We start from the raw sequence: 20,533 nt of genomic DNA on the forward strand, positions 1-20,533 counted from the left end.
TAAAATGCTATTATTAAACCCACCGGGGGCACCGCATGTGCACGCCGGCTCTTGCAGCGGCCCGAACAGGAGCTGACGGGTGGCGAACGTCATGCATTACATGACCCCGGGGTTGAAGACGGGCAGCGGCGCAGCGTGGTGAGGCAGGGGGGTTAGCGTGTGTATGTATGTATGTATGTATGTATGTGTGTGTGTGTATGCATACTGTAGAGTCAGAGTCAGTGTGTATGTAAATGTATAGTACCAGAGTTGGTATGTCTACTGTATTGTAGTGCCAGATTCACTGTGTGTGTGCATTGTGTATATATTTTATATATGCGTATTGTCACTGTGAAGTGTGGTGTTAGCATAAGTGTGTATGTCAGCATATAGTGTTAGGTTGTGTGTATCAGTGCATGGCATTAGCATGTGTGTACATGAGTGTCAGTATATGATATTAGCGTCTGTCTGTTACTGTATGCTGTCGGAGTGTGTAAGTGTATGTTGGTGTATGGCGTTAGCATGAGTGCATGCGCATGTCAGCGTATAGTGTTATTGTGTGTGTGTGTGTGTGTGTGTGTGTGTGTGTGTGTGTCAGGGGTGAGCCTAGGGTTAGTGGCACCTGGGGATGGAGAGGAGACTGATGGATGCACGCGGCACAGGGTCACGCACCATTCCAGGTACATTCATATTGCTTTGTTTGTTTAATAATGTACTAATTACCAACTTTACTGAATACGGAACTGATTTTTCTCCAATTATTTAATGAATTTATTTATGTAATATTTAACAATGATTAACTTTATTTACCAACAATTTGGTTTTAATGATTTGTATCATCTTATTAACTGGAATCATGTTTTCACTAATGCATCTATCAATTCTTTATTACACGGATTATCATTAATACATATTTGCCAAATATTTAATGTATCGATCAATACTTTATTAAAACTTCAGAGATCTAAACCTAATTTGTCGACCCCTGAGTTACAGGGTACAATATCAGTCTGCAGTCCCCCCTAAACACTGTGGCCTGTGTCCGGTTCGTGTACAGCCCTCAGGAAACTGTGGACATCCACTACTGTTCAAAAGTTTGGGGTCACTTTTCATGGGGGTGAAAACAAGGATATTTCTCGCTGTAACATTACTGCAAAAGCGTTTTCTAACGCTCAATTAGCCTTTTAAGCTTAAACTTGGATTAGCGAACACAACGCGCCATTGGAACACAGGGGTGATGGGAGTGATAAAGGGCCATTGGGACACAGGAGTGATGGGAGTGATAAAGGGCCACTGGAACACAGGAGTGATGGGAGTGATAAAGGGCCATTGGAACACAGGAGGTATGGGAGTGATAAAGGCCCTACAATAGTTACTTACAACACTGGCAACCTCTGCACTGTATTTTTGAATGGTAGTTTATATATCAATCCACATAAAAATGTTGAAACCATGACCCATGTTTTATAAACACTAGAGAGTCCAGCTTTGCTCTGTAACAACAGCGTGCTCTGTACCAAACAGGGGTCCTATTCTCTGACGGCTTGTGATGGCTCCATTACCTATCTCCGGCTTGTCCAGGAGACTGATGAGGATCCGGAAAGGCTTCAGGTAAACTTGTAGTCCTTGGTCAGGGTCTGAATGTGGGATATTCTGGTGTAATATCTGCATCAGAGCCTGCAGGGGGAGAAAATTGAAAATGAGAGAACAGCAGGACTAGTGCAGACACCTATTTAACAGTTACAGTTCGTAAAATTTAGTACATTATAATAAACAAAATCATTTGAAATGTAAAACTAGCATACAAGAGAAACAAAAATAATAATATGATGATAACCAGTTATCTGCTGGGTAACCATCACATAGGTGTCATTGATTAGTCAAGGGCTACTAATAGGTTATACCCGCTACAGGCAACTGCATTAAAGGGTTAAGGTCTATCTTAATATAATATATTGCTCAATGTTGGGCTAGAGCTGGATACATTTTCAATTGGACCCTAGGCAACCCAGGCCAACCTTACACCAAGATCAAATTAACGGGGGAGCACAAAGCGAGGATGTGCGGTACAAATTTGCTTGCTGCCACCTACGGTAGGACCCAACATAAGTAGAGTCCCAATTAGCTGTAAATGTTGGATAGCTTGATTACAGGAACACTCTAAATAATTAACATAGACGTGGAACCCTCCATGACGGAGGATCCCATGACGTTAGTATTGATAGAAATTATCAAACTCACCTGAACCAAAAAATCCTTTGAGTACTTCGCAAAAAAACTGTTACAGTATTCTTCATCCTCTGCGGATACTTTCAGCTGTGGCGCCACGAATCCCCCTTTGATATCAAACCCTGTAAAGTAAAAGTATTTGCCTTTATTGTCTACATTAGAACTTCTCGGTAGGGAAAAGGTCCGGCAATCAGTAAACTACAAATCCTATGTTGTTCTACCTTTCATGGCATCTCAGATCACTTTTGCCACAATGAACCTGGGAAGCAGGACCATCCTTGGTGGCCTGTCAATAATATAGGATTTGGGTCCTAATATCTTTCAATCAGAGGAGCCCAGAAGACAATTGCCCCTCTGACCGCCTAACAGTTGGAGCCTAACGTCCCATTGATCCAGCCATGTTTGGCTTACAACAGACTAAAACCTTACTGTGGACAAACCCACCATTCTATTTTTCGTAACCTGTATGAATAATAGCGGATGGAAAGTGGACTATGGGAAGCGGCAGTTGGGTTGGTGTTGGCCACAGACACATTTGCTGGGTAGTTTCAGTAACACATGATGGCATAATGGAACCTGTCAAAGCAGAGGGGATTGGGACCCCCTACATTTCACTTACCCAGCAGCCAGGCAAATAACCTCCTGTTCAGCGACATGTCCCTCCTGAGGACAGTTTGGATAGATGCCGACAGAATGCGAATGAAATCGGCTTCGAGAAGCAGGATCGGGCATTCACTGGGCACCTACACAAAGAAATAGCCAGTTTAGAGACACGTTACAGGCCCATTGATACAATGGCCAGTGAGCATACGTACCGACCATCAAGCGAATACTCAACTCGCAGAATAGGTTTGGGTGAGAAGGAACTAGGCTGGAATTTGGTGTTTCAGATCTGGACCCTGTTTTGATTCATCATCTTCTAGAGAGGAGTAGAAGCCCAATGCCCCCATTCCCTTAAAGCAGCCTAGGCAGAGGGTACTTTGTGGTTATCTTGGTGGCATAAGATACCCCGACAATACAAGCCTCAATTCACAGAATCGCTTGCAAGAAGCTCAGGTTAGGTATGTTCCTGGATCGATGATGCAAGACGTCTTACCGTAAAGTTGGTCGGCTTCTACGGCTCAAACCATCTTGTTAGGGGCAAGAAATTATTCTTAGCAACTTTCAAGACGCACAGCAAGCGTCTTCTACACAACACACACCACAGGTACCAACCAACAAACATCAGCACCAACTCAGAGCGTACCAGAGCTGCGTGGAACGGGAAGTAGAAGAGCAGAATCTCCAGCGTGTTCCTCTGCACGAGAACGTTCGAATCCATAACGGAGACGCAGAGAGCTTTAATCTGCAGACAGAAAGTACAATATAGTGTTACCGCGTACTATGAGGGAGGGGAAGACTACGCTTAGAAGAAAATAATTCTTGTCCTTGCATTCTTACAACGGTAGCTCCATGGCGAGGAGGAAGCCGTTGGGGTCCGCCGAGGTTCCTGGAACGCGTGCGCATTGTCATTTATATCACCCGACATACTTACAGCCAGCTGACTGTCGTTGCCCAGCATGTGGCTCTGTGCTTTGGCAGGTAGGTCTCTGTTGATGTGACTGACAACAAAAAGCGAGGCCGGGAGTCTGATGGAACTGTTGACCAGGACGCTGCCCCAGAGCGCGCCGTAGAACACCTCCTGTCCTTCCACCACGGCCAGCCTCTGGAGTAACATGTCCGTCCTCAGGAAGACAACAAAAAGATTTGCCTTGGAACACGTAGGATTTATACTGTAAGATTCTAACTGATGGATTGTCGAGGAGTGGGTGAGTTTGGAAATTTTATTTCATTTCATTAATTTATGTTTATAACGCAGGTTACTAAGCATCATTTTGCCCCCGCAGAGTGTTAAGCATGACGGCCGTGCTCGCAAGCTTATCATCGATCAATAAATAATGTGGACCCCATTCAGTTTATTACCTTTAAAACTCCATCTCGGATAGCTGTGCCGCATCACACGGAACCAACATAACCTCTATGAGGATAATCCTTTCCTATTTTGAGGAGGTAAACTGTCATCTTTTTTTGTTTTGACTGATAAATTGTAAGCTCTTCGGACCAGTGGCCTCTTCTCTTATTATACACGGATGTCTTGCGTGTTCATGTTACCGTTAATTTTGTATATTTGTTGATTTCATTGTTCATAACAATAATAGTGTTGATTAATAACTGATTAAGATCTCAGTCTTTACAGATTAGATCAGGCCCCCAACTCTTATACCAGGATCCTGCGCTTACCTCTCGTAAATTTCAGAGCCCTCTTCCAGTCCTGGGAGTAAGCCCGTGATGAAGGCCTGAAGGCTCGGCAGTAGCGATTTCTGAAGAGGAAGGAAATACGTCTCGTACAGACCTAGGAGCACCGGCCTCACGGACATGGCTGCGTGTGACAGCAGCGGGAACAATCCGGAACTTCAGGGAAAGGAGACACAAAACGTACATTAAAAAGGCAAACAATAAGTGACAACCGTTCATTCAACTTGAAACACTTAAAAACCTGGATTTCTTGCCTCTGGCCATAGGGCCTAGGGGTGAATTGTCAGATTCACATGATCATAGCTGGGGTTTTCTAACCATCAATTAGCCTTTTAAACTTAAACTTGGATCAGCGAACACAGCGTGCCATTGGAACACAGGATAAGTGATGGGAGTGATAAAGGGCCATTGGAACACAGGAGTGATGGGAGTGATAAAGGGCCATTGGGACACAGGAGTGATGGGAGTGATAAAGGGCCATTGGGACACAGGAGTGATGGGAGTGATAAAGGGACTCAGTACGCCTATGAAAAGATTCCATTAACAAAACAGCTGTTTCCAGCAATGATAGTCATTACAACATTAACCCCGTGTGCGCTGGATTTCCATTTTATGTTACTTTAACAGACATTTGCTTTTGTTTAAAAAAAAAAAAAAAAAAACACAACACAAAAATAGGGAAATTTCCAAGTGACCCCAAACTTTTGGACGGTAGTGTACGTGTACAGCATGTATATAAACGAATAAGATGGCGCTACATAAATTAAATAATATTTAAAAATTAATTAAAATAACAAATATCACACTTTAATCTGACTTTACTGTTTGGAGATTTTCAGGATGACACGATGGGAGTGACGCTTCCACGTACCAGTGACTGCTCATATACCGGCGAGCGACGGTACAGTGCCGTACTTCTCCTACCTGTAGAGGAAGAGATCTCTGGCCAGCCATTTCGTCCCGATGATTTTGAATATGATCTCGTAGGTCTCCAGGGCTTTGAGGTGCACGCCGCTGGGGAGAGCCGGGTGCAGACATTGCGCCAACCGCTTACTGATGATCAGACGCCTCGGAAGTAAACAGTACTTTAAATTGCTCTGCAAAGCCTGCGGGGATAGAAAGAGACAGCGACATGGAACAGACGTTTAAACATATAACCTGCACACATACTTATGTACAAACACGTGACAAGTGTGTCGATTGTAGACTGCAAAAATATAGTTTAATTACAAATAAGCCATCATCCAAAAATGCGGAATCTTTAAAGCTCTGTTTCCTAAACATTTTTTTTTTTTGGTTCCCTTTTAACAGCCGGACGCGACTCTCTACGCGCTGAGCGGGACACAAATATTCTGATGTCGAATGCCGATGAAACAATTTACACGCGTGTTACAAGCAACGCGTGACCATCAATCCTCTGCGGTTATGTATACGAGATTATGGTGCAGAAAAGGGCTCTATCACCTTAGCAGGGACATTCCATCGGCCGATACGACCAGTTTCCAGAACCGCTAGGACCGCTTTCTATTTATAACACTAACGCTTTAGGCAGCCCGTGGAATCTGAATTATTCTTTACGTTTCGATTACGTACCAAACAGAGAATATATGATTTTCTACTGGGGACTGATATGTCTCATGTATGTTATTGTTATTGTTCATTTCCTATGTTGACAAATTGAATGTTAGTGACTTTTCACCGCCCCCTATTGTAACAGCGCTACGGACTCTGTTGGTGCTCTATAAATAAAATGTAATGTAGTAACGGCTGGTCCCAGACCTGTTTGTATGTGAGGTTAAATACATACACATACGTGTTCAGCTCGCTGAATGTGAAGGGGAAACAGTGAATTCCCTACATGCCTCACACAATCTCCAAAGCACACAAAGGAGTGTGAAACAAAAACAGCTCAATAAAAAGCTTCTGTTTAGATAAGACCCGCAATTTCACCTTTAGACTTCCCTTCAATGTTATCACTCATTCTGCATCATATTAACCTTTGAATCCCAGACAGGGGACCAGCGTGTCACCCGCGTGAAGCCTATATGGTTAGCGTAAGGTCCTTAAGGTGCTGTTCCACTTAGACAAGAAAGTAAATTGCACTCCCTAGTATGTTAAGCAAATAAACCTCAGCAGATCCTTCTCATTGTATTATTTCCCTTTGTCATGTGCAACTTGGATACAAAAGTTTTGGGTTCAGCAGAGACTGTGGAAGAACCGGCCCAGGCGGACTCTGCTGCCATCCCGGGAGGGAGATCGCCCTCTTGGGTTATCGGCATACGTGGGAACTTCTGACCTCCGGCTACCAGGAGCCTGCCCTCACAGGACGCGGCCAGGACTGCCCACCGATGTCAGTAGGCGGTCCCATGATGTCGGTGGGCGGTTCCATGACATCATGGGTATTCCTACTGATGTCAGTGGGCGTTCCTGCTGACGTCACTGGAAACACCCTCATTTAAAGGGAAATGGGCATGGCGTGTCAAGACCCCGCTCCCACGACCCAGATAATTTGAGTCAAATGCGGATAGTCTCCAGGTATGGTTATCAGACTCCCCGGGGCGCTGACGCTCAGTGGGCCGGTTACATCTGATCTCCCCGCCCGGCTCATTTACAAGACGGAGGCTGTGCCGGCCTAGCACAGACACCATAGACTGTATTAAGACGTCATTTCCCGGTGTTCCAGGTCTTAATGCAGCGCAGCTCCTTTTAATGCGGTGAAGATGGCAGCCTCGGAGGGGGCAGCTGGGGGATCTGCCCCGGATCAGGTCTAGGGCAGCACCGAAGGTAAATACATCGCTGAGAACAACAGCTTCAAAACCGTCTGGATGATCTTCTACGCGTGCGTTACATACACAATAGTCTTGAGACTAAAGAAATTCATGGCCTCTGGTTAATCAATTTTCTATTTATCGCCTTAATTCAAGATATTGCTTAATTCATTCAACGTACATTCCGCCTATTAACTATTACGACTCATTTTACGGCACATTCGCAGACCTTCTATTGGCTGGCTTCACCATTACAGCCACCAATGAAACGGACCGTCTGCTAGAATATTTATTATTTTATGATTGGGCACAGTAACTAAGTACAGCTTCCAAAGTGACTGCCTGTATACACGGCTGTGTTTATATCTTAATATAATACACGACAGTCCATCCTCTCAGGATCAGCGACGCTGGTTATGTTTGCACTTTAATGCATATGATAGCTGAGAGGTCCCTTTCAATTTCCGTGATGGCCTCCTTGTAATTTCACGTTTGCCGTGCGGGGATGTCGTCGGCCAAACACACCTCCTTGCGTGCGATCCGCTTACCGACAGTCAGCCCCCCCTGAAATAAGTCAATGTTTTGGTCTACTTTATACAACACATGTAAAAGTGCTTACAGAGTATTTTTGTACGCGTTGCTCTCTTAGGGGGTCCCTTTAAACGGAGCGTGTGCTGTGAGTTCTCACGTGTGCCGTCACATCGCACTCAGGGTGCGGCTGTCAGAGCAAACATTCGGGAACCGGATGCGGAGCTGCTGCTAAATACACAACGGCAAGAACGCGGACTGTATCACAACGGGTCCTGACCGACGAAACACAGAGGGTCTGACGTACAGCGCCGCCGAATACATATAATATATAATATATTAATATATATATGAATGAATACTATGGGTTGGAAGGGAGATTATATTTGTCCAGGACAAGTTAAGCTCTTCATAGATACCTCCCTAACGGGTATAAAAAACCAACACCATTATTTCCTCTATAAATTTACTAAGTACGCTGCTATCCCCCTTTGAGATAATATATCCATTAGACGTGATGGTACATACGTGTGGGCCGCGCATGCAGGTGACCTACCCAATCAGACACAGAAGCTGCAGCAAGCGGAAGATAAGCAACATTCTCTGCTGCGCTGACACAGCCTCAGCGGTCAAAGAGACAGTCAGAGTTGACACAGAAGTTGCAGCTCTGTTGCTGCAGCTGCCTCCCTCCTCCATGGTCTGACATGTCTTGTCAATCAGCGCCAGGCCTCCTCGCCATGCGTGGGTTGTGAGAAAACTATTCGAAGTCTGGGTCGTTCCCCACAATATAAACATTTGATGCTAATTTGGATTTGTGATCAAAAATTCACTTTTTATTTCTTTTAAGGAGAACACAGATAGAAAGGGACGGGTTTTACATCCATCCATGTTTATTCCCCATGCATTTTGAGCAACATATCCCAGCTTCACCAGTGACTGCTCCCTGAGTCAGCCAGCCAATCAGGAGCATTAGCCCTGTGTGCATGCGCAGACACCACGCACGTGCACACTCTCAGTGGTTGGGCTCCATCATTAACACAGTGGCACCGAGTCTGTGTCGCTGGCATAGCGCGGGAATATCCAAGTATTTAGGTTAATGTGGGTGGAAGGGGGTTAGTGGCATTTAGTTGGGCGTTACTTCTGCCCCCTGGTGATGGAATCTCACCTAGTCGCACCCCAGTCCTCTGCCTCTCGAAGTACGGGGACAGAGGAGAACGTTAAAGAACATAGCAGGAGTATGGGGTTTATTCACTAAATGGAGCGTTGTGGTTTCAACTTCTTGGCTTTACTGTCCATTACGAAGGGCCAACACTGGAAGGTTTTTCCGCGTGAGGGGCTGAACTGGCCCTGTGTAATATATAGTTCAATGAGAGTAAAAAAAAAAAAGTCACTGATTTAACTAAACATTGTATGGGCTGTCTCGTGCGGGAGCCCCAGCGCTGTCTGAGAGTCAATGCATGTATGTGCAAAAAGGCCTCCCACTGGTTCTGACAGGGGTGCTTGCCTGCCAACGACCGGCTGCAAGTCTTTCTTTTGTGACAGATAAAGACAGCAAATTAAAGCAGTCACCTTTTTTGTAACCAAACGTCCGATACATTTCGAGAGTATCTAGAGAGAAAACCCCGACGTGTTGTGCTGGAACTCTGTATTGATACCAGGGACAGGGGTCTATTGTTAAACGACGGACTAACCGAAAGGTCAGCGTGACTCTCCAAATGTTTACCCAGAATGTTATTCGTACCGAGACGTCTCCTACAATAACCTCCATTCAGCGTTCACACCGCACAAGCAGGCCTTGGCATCCCGATGAAGAAGCAAACAGCGACAGAAAGCCAAGGTGGCATCACATTTATAATGAATACATGGCACAGGTAGGGGGTGAGCTCCCGCGTAATGCGGCCACATGAGATTCGATTTAAGAACATCGAAAACGCAAGACGAGAACAGGAGGCATTAGAGTGCGCGGGGGGGGGGGGTTACAAACAGGTTTTTGGGGTAAAATTTTGCGATTTTGCTACAAAGACAAGTCATCCATTTCTTATTGGACTTCAATGTTACAATCCACAGAACTCTGTCTACAGAGACCCTCCGTGGCACGCGAGTCCCCAGCCGCCTCGGTGACCTCTGTGCAAACCATCTGAAGAAGCAGCGCCATAAAATTACCGTATTGGCCCGAATATAGGCCGCACTTTTTTCCCCCACTTTAAGTCTTTAAAGTGGGGGTGCGGCCTATATTTGGGGTCTAGCGCCCGACGCCCGGGACATGCAGTTCCGGGCGCCGGGCAGGCAGCGGGGTTAGGATACAGATCCCCCGCAGCGGTGCAGGGGACCTGCATCCTACTGTCTGATCCGCTCAGACAGCATCCCCTCCCGGCACTTTCCACGGGGGGAGTACCGGCACGGGAGGTTGTCTAAGCGCATCGCACGGACGTTCACCGGCAGTGGCGATGCGCCGTTGCCGGTGAACATCCGCACGATGCATTTTAACCCCCCCCCCCGACTTACCAGAGCAGACTCCCGGGTGTCTTGCAGGGCCGGCGGAAGACATCTACGCAATACGCGTATACAACTTCCGGTGCCGGCACTTAATAGGAGCTCTTTCCTGCCACTGATTGGTTGCTTCAAGTAGCCAATATATGGCAAGAATAGTTGGATCACGGAGCAAGCGAGCAACTGCAGCCAGGGGGTATCTTTACCTGTGGGGCCGCTCTAGGCTCGATCCAAGGCGGCGAACCCCATCGGGTCGGCATACCGAAAGCAATAAAAGGAGCTGTGTGCCTTTAAGAAAGTGAGCACTTAACAGCGCAGAGTGGCCCTTGGCCTAGATCCACTGACTACAGCAGCAAGGCCGCAGCTTCTTGGTCGGTAATGTCCCTTTAAATGGTGTTTGGCATGTGACTCATTTATCCGTTGATCGGAAACAGCTTGAGGAATCACTCAAGTTTACTTAGTTTCAGAATCTTGTATCAGTTTTTTTATGGTAATAATTCTAATGCACCCTCCGCGTCATTCTATTTCGATGTAATTCTTTTCACATTTTTTGTGCATCGCTTTATTTTACCCCAGCCCACTAATAAAAACCTGCGCAGCCTGTACAATGCTTGGCTCTTTAAACTCATTGTAAAGGGATAGTGACAGCAAACGAGTTCACGTAGCCATTTATTCCAGCCGGTTAATGTCTTCACCGGCTATAGAATTTGGGCCACTAAGCCTGCAGCAGGAATTAACAGGTTAACCTGCTAGACGACAATGAACACCTTGATTGGGCACAGAGGTCAGACTAAAGTCACATAGCATGAAAACAAGCTGATCTGATAAAATATTTGGCATTAGTGCCTTTAAAACGATGCTTTTCTAATAAACCGGGTTGCGACCGATTAACGAGTCTGACGGCGGGGAGCAGCGGATGTGCTGGGAATTGGCATCGACTGAAAGAGCCGCACCCTGCGCGATCATCCAAAACCCACAACTCATTTCCAGAATCCGGATCGCACACAACGGGACGGAGCGAGCAAACGGATCACGGAGTAAAAACATCCCACGGGCCGGGCAGCCGACCCCATCCAACCGCGCAGAATAAACATGTATGTTTAGTGCTTAAAAAAGGAAACTCCACCATGTTTTTATTACTAGATCAAAATATTAAAATATTGTAATTTTTTTAATTTATTTTGGGTCTTCAGGATCTTCTACCCGCATCCCATATCCCCCCTTACAGGTACCCAGAGCAAGAGGTATTAGCATTGCGCTATATATTTATATATATATATATACACACACACACATACACACACACATACATATTTATAATAAAATACTAAATACTGAACACACTAAAAAGGTAAAGGAAATTAATGGACTCCAATGTATGTGCATTCCTTTAACCCTGTGCGTGCTGGCGGCCCAGGCGCGTTTCTCGCTACGGGAGGATATATATAAATGGCTTACAATTCACCTTGAGAAGCATTTATTTTTCTTAGGACGCGTTCAGCTATTCATAGATAATCATGCTATAGAAATAATCTCTAGGTAGAAAATAGACGTCACCACGTGGGCCAAACTGCTTTTGAGGGCTCAATCATTATAAAAGCCTTTTGTTTCAGGATAATAATGAAATAAATAAAAAGCTCTATAGACCGATGTAACATGTACTTGTCATACCTGTTCGGTTAGCGGTGATTAAGTCAGATCCAGCTTGGCATTAACTGATCGCTTATCTCAGGCCTTCAAGGTTCACACTCGCCGATTCTAATACCGTCTTATTCCAAGGTAAGAAGAGACAGCAGACGCGGCTCGTCACACAGAAACGCAAACACCCAACGCTAACAGGACGCTAACAGGATATAGGGGCAAGACCCAAATCTCACCCGAGATTATATATATATATATATATATATATATATATATCACAAACTCTAACGTCAGTGTGTGAGAACACACCATCCGCTGCCTTGCTGTTTCATACTACGCAGTTCAACGTGGTCAACGGCAATATACATCTCTTTAAAAAGAAAACATTCAAAATTAAACAGCTAGACGTACCTTATTTAGTTTGCCGAGTGAGGATATAAGATCTGCCCACTCGCTCGAAGACTCGAAGTTTCTCAGGGCTTTCTCGATCACCGAGGAATAATTGCGGTAGCGGTAATCCCCCAACAACTCTTGTTCCTCAGGGTCCATCTTTCATTCTTGCTTCAAACCCTAAAAAAAAAAACAGGTTAAGGTGGAAATAGAATTATTCAGTAATAATAAAAGCTCGTTACTTGACAAACTTATTATTATGTATTCACCCCCCCCCAAAAAAAAAATTTCTATACAGATTTTATAAGAAAGTAAGAAAAGCGTTGATATTACGGAAGTGGGGAGAGAGGACAAAGCGCTGTCTCTTTAAGAGAGGTTTAAACAGGATGTTGATGCATTCACTTCCTGCGGAGCTGGCTCCGCGATAACTCCGCCTATAAAGTGTTGCATTAAAACTAATTTGGGCGTTATAAATGATCTCCTAATCGCACGTAGTAAAAAGCTACTTAGTATAAGGTCCGGGGCAGAAGCAGGATGATTGCCCCCAGTAGCCCTATTCAGCTGTCTCTGTCAGCCCCCCCCCCCGCGGACTCTGAAGACGGACCGTCTAGGCTCCGCCTTTAACATTTATCTTCCAATAGCCGGGGGCATGTTTGTTTTATTGGGTGTGGTTGGAGGCGTGGCTAGGGGTGTGTATTATGAGCAATTTACATAAGGCATTTAGAGTAATAATTAGTTTTTTTTTTACACCAGGGGAACATATAAACCCGTTTCCATCTGTTATTGTTATTATACACATTATTTGGGGTGTTAGGGCTGCAGAACCCGGTGATACACTCGTACCCGGCTCCTAGAAGAGAGGGGCATCAGGGGAGGAAAAACGGGGAAAAAAAGATCTGGGTGCCAAGCAGGTTCTCGATGAACCAGTATAACAAGGTGTGGCTTTGCGGTGTCCGACCCAGTGTTCAAAGACAGATCTTTTTTTCAGATTAAAGTAGCAGAATTTCAGTTATTTGTCTTTTTTTTTTTTTTTTTTAATAAAACTAGTTCAAATAATGTATTATATTATATATATATATATATATATATATATATATATATATATATATATATATATAATAAATAATATACATTATTTACCGATATATATATATATATATATATATATATATATATATATATATATATATATATATATATATATATAATATACTTAAAAACAATAATTTTTTTTACGTGTACATGCAGTCAATTTCTCATTCTTCAGAAAGAAGTTCAAACAAAGTTGGGATGGGAGCAAATATTTGCTCTGAAGCTTGGGCAGGAATTGCCCCTGTAATCAATGTACGCAGCTTCACGCCGGGGAAATACCGTAATGCAGAGCACAGGGCGGCCCCTCGCTAAGAAACTCAACCAGGGATCTTAGAACTGGATGGTTTATGTACGTTGTGTAAACTGGGCTTTAACAGGTTTAAAGAGACTCGTGCGCATTCTTCCTGCCACTACGGCTGCTTTTGATTACAAATCCCATCATGCACAGGAATCCATCCAGAGCAACAAACTGCCTGTCCGTCTATTCACATAAGAGGTTAAAGTTCCTAAGGTGAAGAACAGGCGACGTACAGACAGATCTTCATATCAGATCAGAACACGGCCCACCTGTCTTTTTCAGGAGATAAATCTTAGGTTGATAGACAGCCGTCTGCTCCTGATTAATAATTAACCACATTTATAAGCGGATCTCTGTAATTCAGATCAATGCTGCGCAGTCTGCATGCTGTCAGAGGCTTAGATGTAATGTAAGAAAGTTTTATTCCATTTAGAGGGTTGTGGATGAGTGGAACAGCCTCCCAGCCATGGCTGGATTAAGGAGCAATTGTACTGGAAGAGCCGCTTCTCTGGTTTTCATGGCTCCAGCAACCCGTTTTTTCTTTGGGGATTTCTTTTGCTCAATATCTCTTTTCTCCATCTCACTTCTCACATTCCTCACTTTTTCCCTTTTTACTTGCTTGTCTGCCTTTTACGTTTCATCCTCCTAACTTCTATCCACACATGTTAGCAGCAGATCCTTTAAATCCTGTAAACTGCGAGGTGCGGCCCCCATGGACACGTCCGGGTGCCTCGTGTTCTCCAGGTGAACGACACACCTGGCCGTCCACGTGATGTAAAAGAAAACGTGATCAGAGCGGCCTCCTTCTTCCATGGCTCAGCGATCCGGTTCTTCTGCTCACGGGCCCATTGTAGGCGCTTTCGGCAGTGGTCGGGGGTCAGCGTGGGCTCCCTGACTGCTCTGCGGCTACGCGGCCCCCGTACACAACAAACTGCGACGCTCTGCGTGTTCTGTTGGATTCAACCACACGGGCCGGCCTCCCCCCCACGTGTATCAATGACCCGTGCATGACCCTGTCGCCGGTTCATCGCTTTTCCTTCCTTGGGCCACTTTTGCGAAATACCGACCCCTGCAGACCGGGTTATTCCTTCACCTGTCACAATGTTATGGCCGATCGGTGTATATACAGAAACACGCAGTATTACAGAGGAGGATGCAGCACTGGCCAATCATCCTCCCTCCCTGACACCGCGCAGGGAAGTGATGTCATTTCCGGGGGCGCAGTGTCAGGGAGGCGGGATGATTCCCGCACGTTGCGGGGCCCGATCGGATCACTGCTTTGTGGGACAGGCGAGAGGCATAGATCCATCAGAACGTCGTCCCCCGGAGCAATTGCTCCACCGTTAATCCAGCTCTGCTCCCAGCAGAAGTGGTAGAGGGTAATACAGTGAGGGGATTTAAACATGCGCGGGACAGACATACGGCTCCCGAATCTAATACGAGACCAACGACTGATTGAGGTCCGAGTCTTTAGATCGGGACAAATGGGCAACTGGTAAATATTCCTCACTAGAAGGCAGTCCAGACAATCTCCATAATGCGGCTGAAACGGAGAAGAGATCTCCGAGGGCCGGGAAGCGTCTTCACATCTCTGCCTATGTCGGCCCAATTCAACGTTTCAACCAAAGACTTCTTCTAATGGACATTTTAACGTCGTACATATTATAAAAGTTTAAAAACCCATTAAGTGCGCAGCCCCGGGGGAGGTCAGCTGTCACCCCAGGAGGAGGAGGTGAGCTGCAGCTCTGCAGCCGCAGCTTCTCCCTAAAGCAAGTGCTTTATTTATTACTTTTCTGTGCGTTATTTTGTGGTGACGCTGTCTGGGGTGTTATACTCTCCCTTTAATCATCGTAGGGTTAAAGCCACACGCAGTCCGCGGAAGCCGATGGGTGGTGAGCAGTCACTGAATGGCGGAATGTATTCTGGGTGATTCCTGCGTCCCCGGCTGGGACTGTAAACACGTCGCTTCCTACTGAAAACGATTGTTTAACAACCTGCCAGACACAAAGCGGCCACGGAACGGCCCAGCCGAGAATCCCCGGCCTACGGGGAGCTGTGACCTATAGAAGCCCCATAAAATACTCAGCCCCATAAAATACTCACGATGTTCTTTAATGTTCATTCTTTGTTGCACAGAAATGATTACCTCTGCGAATTTCCTGTCCTTATTGGGCCCTTACAAACATTGCCTTAACCAATCAACAATTAGCAACAGCTGAGATATATTGTAACGGGGAGGAATAATTATGCAGACGCACACATATAAGGTGGGTTACACGAACCCCTTCACATAGCTTTATTTTGTGGACAGAGCAATATATTGTAGAACTTGGGTAAAGCGCAGGACTCAACCAACCATGTCACCATGGCAACAAGAAATCGCTTCCAGCAGATGATGTAATTTCCCGGCACACAGATGTAAAAGAGCGTGTAAGAAGCCATCAAAATTAGAGGTAAAAACAAAAAGGGTATGTTAGCATGCGTGTGTATGAAAGTATGTTATTGTGTGTGTTAGTGTATATGTGTGTGAAAGTATGTTATTGTGTGTGTTAGTATGTGTGTGTATGAAAGTATGTTATTGTGCGTGTTAGTATGTGTGTGAAAGTATGTTATTGTGCGTGTTAGTGTATATGTGTGTGAAAGTATGTTATTGTGTGTGTTAGTATGTGTGTGTATGAAAGTATGTTATTGTGCGTGTTAGTATGTGTGTGTATGAAAGTATGTTATTGTGCGTGTATGCAAATATGTGACTGTATATAAGTATCTTACTGCATATGTTAGTATGTTAATGTGTGGGTTAGTATGTAACAGTGTGTGTTAGCGTGTGAAAGTATGTAAGTATGTGTATTATTTGTATCGTTGGAAAAAAGTGGCTCCTAAATCTCAACCAAATTAGTTGAAGACGGGAAAGCTGACATTTCTCTTCTACAGATATCCGATTCCCGTGTCACAGTCTGCTTGTGACGTTCGCAGCAGCCGGGCTGCCCCTCACACGCCACCAAATTCCCGAGCCACGGCCACCTCCGTGAGAAGCGTTATATGTCACAGCGACCCCACGTGTGACCTCACAATAATATATATTATAACATTATACGAAAAAGGGCATATAACACGGATATATACTACATAGAATAAACTATAGTATTATATACAGTTTACTAATATTTACTGTATAGAATAAATTAACTATATTATTATATATATATTATACCGATATTTACTATATAGGCTTATTTAACTATAGTATTATATATGTTATACTGATATTTACTGTACAGTGTAAATAGGTTAACGCACCCTTAAATTTCATCAGATAAATTAATGTGTCGCAAACATTTGAGAGATCATAATCTAAAACTAGAAAATCAGAGGCTTAGATGTAATGTAAGAAAGGTTTCCTTTACTGAGAGTGTAGTAGATAAATGGAACAACCTTCCAGCAGAAGTGGTAGAGGCTAATACCGGTACAATAAGGGAATTTACACAGGCATGGGATCGGCATTGGGGTCTGAATGTTTCAGATCTGCTTTCGATTTCTATGTGTCTGTTTCAAGGTTCTTGAAGAATTACACGTAATAAATACAATCCCCCGCACTTGGGAAATGATCGAATTCCGTATTTATTATGATAAAGAGGAAGAGTGAGAGAAGAAAGCAGATCCCTGTTCTCTTTATGGCCACAGAGGAAGCAGAACTTTTATTTGAATACAAACAGGGTAGAGATGAGCAGCGAAGCCGCAGAGACTCGCTTTTATCACATTCCTAATACCGCCTGTCTGAAGCTAGCAGGTCATTCCAGGCCGCCAAGAGCTTCTGCAGCAGCCGCACGCTCTGGGTTCAGCATGTCGGTGTATGTAGCAGGGCAGGTATGCTTTCCAGCCGTGTGGGGGTTAATGAACCAAACATTATTTACCCCCCAGGCTCACGCATTTACCTCCAGGCCAAGTAGTGCATGCAGATTCAGTACAGAGAGCATGCATGCCGCACATACATGAAGGTTATTACACGGGGCCGACGCGCTGGAGACGCAGTAAGGGCGCTAATCGTGTATTTTAGGGTAATTCATTGTATTTATTCTCATTAATGTATTCTTGTAACTGGGGCAATTGCCGCCTTCTGGGAGGACTACGATTTCCATTGCTCACAGCCAGGCGAGCGAGCCTTGGGTGATGGGAGTTGCACGCTATTTGTTGGAGGCCCATCCAGGTTGGTTAGTAGAGCAGTAGTGAGCGAATGGCCACCTGTTCCCCGGCGGGGCTACTGGGGGCACGATTGGGCCGCCATGCAGACCCCATGATTAACCCGGTGCAGCAGCTATACAAGGAGGAAGCAACTATTGGGCAACCGCACTCCCAGCACTACCATTCCAATCACCCTCAGACAAGTGATGTCAGCTCTCAGGGCATGTGAATAAAGCTACAGGCATGCAACTCCCATCACTCTCATCTATGTTGACAGGTTCTCAATGTCCTCAGCCCTCAGCACAGCTTTCAGTGAAACATGTCACTGAGTGAGCCACCTGGGCTAATGCTCCTGCTGGATGATGGGGAAACCACATGAGTCCCCCAGCCAGTGGTGATGCAGGAGTCATCACTAGTACAGGTGCCCCAGCAGAGCTCTATGACACCCCAGAAATGCCCTGTATAGTGAATACCCGCGCGTTACACCCACCTGCTCAGCCGGCTCCAGTCAGCGCATCCCCTCCTCGTCACCCCGGTCTGTCAGAGCTCGAATCCGGGCACCGCCGCTCTGCTCTGACACCACAGCAGCCTGACAGTGCGGGGCAGAGTCCGGAAACCACCACCAGCGCGGTAGGCGGGGGTGAATGGACTAAGATTATCGCGGGGGAATAGGCAGTGCTACAACCTGCTACACACTGTATGCACTCAAAGCATTTCAGATTCTATTCTAACCGAGAACAACACCAGGTAAGGCACTGCTACAGAGTAATGGAAAATGTTTTGTGATGGCTCCCCCCATGGACCATATGGTACAGTCCAGCTGCGGACTGGCTGGTTCGTCTGGTTCTCATGCTGGTGATGTCACCCAGTTTAACCTCTTCTTCCCCAGAGCCCAGATAGAAGTGCGCGTACTCACATTATGATGGGCCCGATGTGTTAACTCCTTCATATCAAGCAGTAGAGGGGTTTACACGCTGGATTCAGTATATATTTTACACACATTAAGGGGCAGATGAGGTGATGTAAGGGTTAATATTGATGAATAAAACCAATTTTTGGTCTGCTTTATTTAAGGCCAAATTATTATGATCACTGCTCTGTATAACGGGCCAGCAGGACGTAATGATTTGGATTTACACAAACAGCGCACGAGTAAGGCCCGGGTCAAAGAGCTTACACCCAAACGTAGAATTTGTTGGCAGATATTGAAACCCATTGGGCCTGTCTAGTCTGCCCCAGTGTTACATTCTAGATGGTAATAAACCTATCCCAGGCAAATTCTCTCACTGTATTAGCATCTACCACTTCTGCTGGGAGTTTGTTCCACTTACCTGCCACTCCCTGAGTAAAGTAAAACTTGCTTACATTACAAGACAAGCTCACTACAGCTTTTATGCAATTATCAAACGACAGAAGGTGGGCGCGTGGGTCTGGTGAACCAAAGGGGTCTTTATTGTTTAAGGGACATTATGAGGGCAGTCATGTTACGAACACGCTCTAATGAAGAGAAATCTCCTGCGGCAGCCGCAGGGGTAATTGCGGACGCTCGGACTCCATTTCTGTAGCATGATCGGTGTTTGCGGAGGGTGCTTTTCACTTCCTGTCATGTGACAGGGTCAGGTGGTAAGAATGTGGTTCTGTAATAACTCGTCGCAGTCAGTAAGTGTACGCTGTCAGTAGAAATGTAAGGCTCAGAGTCACCGCATTCCCGCAGCCTGCAGTCACGGGAGCAGAGATACTCTGCGCAGGCAGGAGCGTAAATGCGCGTGCGTCGCAGGCAGGGGGTATGCAGTTACGTGGGGAGCCTCTGTATCCATGCATGCGGCTGCGTAGTTGTGTGCGGCTGCGTAGTTGTGTGCGGCTGTGTGTATGCATACATAGATATTGCCTCTTTCCTTGTGCTGTTGCTGTGTTAAGCTCTACATGGACACAAAGAGGGGTCTATTCACTAAAGAGTGCGTCTACGTTTCATATCACTATGCATCATCGAGCCCACACAATGGGCTTCTCCTGTAGAAGAGCTGAGTTGGCCCCGCATAACTCTTGATTTAGCGATGCATTATTTTAAGGGGAGTTCCTGTTGCCCCAGGATCCTACATGATCATTATTCACCATCCTCAGCTGTGGGTCTGAACATTATTATCAACCTTAAAGGGCGTTTAATGTCCCTGAGACCCCCTCTATAGAAGAATGCATATTAAAGTCCTCTGTGTGAAACCTTATCCTTCTGTAAGAAAAGAAAAGAAAACACCTGATCTAGAAGTTGCAGCCCTGCAGCTGCAGCTGCCCTCCTCCTCCATGGTCTGACAATTCTTGTCGCTGAAATCAATAGCAGCTGAACAGACCTCTGCCCACAGGGTTCAGAGCTGGTAAGTGTATCACGTGCGCGGAGATGTGACACCCGAGGTGATGTAGCACCACCTATGGATACCACTTATGGTGTACTGTGCCGGCACTCACTTTTGGCACCCTCAAGTATCTGATTTCCATAGTTTAAAAGAGGAATTTTACTAAATTAAAATCATTCTCCCGTTTGTCACCAGTATCAGGGAAGTAAATTAGGTGAACCGTCTCCTAGTGCTATTTGTCAGGCTTGTAAATAATGAAATACCAGCCCCGTATTTTACACCATTAGTGTGTACAC

At 45.4% G+C, this 20,533-nt stretch overlaps 1 protein-coding gene across 2 annotated transcripts in view; it reads right to left on the reverse strand.

The window, feature by feature from the left end:
- Positions 1 to 18,503, reverse strand: part of DOP1B (DOP1 leucine zipper like protein B) — a 39,746-nt gene extending 21,243 nt beyond the window's left edge. The window contains exons 1-9 of one of the 2 annotated variants that reach the window (XM_053456781.1): positions 18,380 to 18,503; positions 12,342 to 12,500; positions 5,428 to 5,609; positions 4,489 to 4,659; positions 3,743 to 3,932; positions 3,455 to 3,553; positions 2,828 to 2,951; positions 2,221 to 2,330; positions 1,542 to 1,656 (exon numbers count right to left, since the gene is read on the reverse strand). In XM_053456781.1, the coding sequence (XP_053312756.1) occupies positions 1,542 to 1,656; positions 2,221 to 2,330; positions 2,828 to 2,951; positions 3,455 to 3,553; positions 3,743 to 3,932; positions 4,489 to 4,659; positions 5,428 to 5,609; positions 12,342 to 12,479 (1,129 nt within the window). In that variant the 5' untranslated portion in view covers positions 12,480 to 12,500; positions 18,380 to 18,503. The remainder of the gene's footprint in view (positions 1 to 1,541; positions 1,657 to 2,220; positions 2,331 to 2,827; positions 2,952 to 3,454; positions 3,554 to 3,742; positions 3,933 to 4,488; positions 4,660 to 5,427; positions 5,610 to 12,341; positions 12,501 to 18,379) is intronic. The other variant, XM_053456780.1, reaches the window with a different exon arrangement.
- Positions 18,504 to 20,533: the final 2,030 nt, after the last annotated feature.

The sequence above is a fragment of the Spea bombifrons genome, chromosome 2, assembly GCF_027358695.1.
Source record: "Spea bombifrons isolate aSpeBom1 chromosome 2, aSpeBom1.2.pri, whole genome shotgun sequence".
In the NCBI taxonomy this organism is placed as follows: Eukaryota; Metazoa; Chordata; class Amphibia; order Anura; family Pelobatidae; genus Spea; species Spea bombifrons.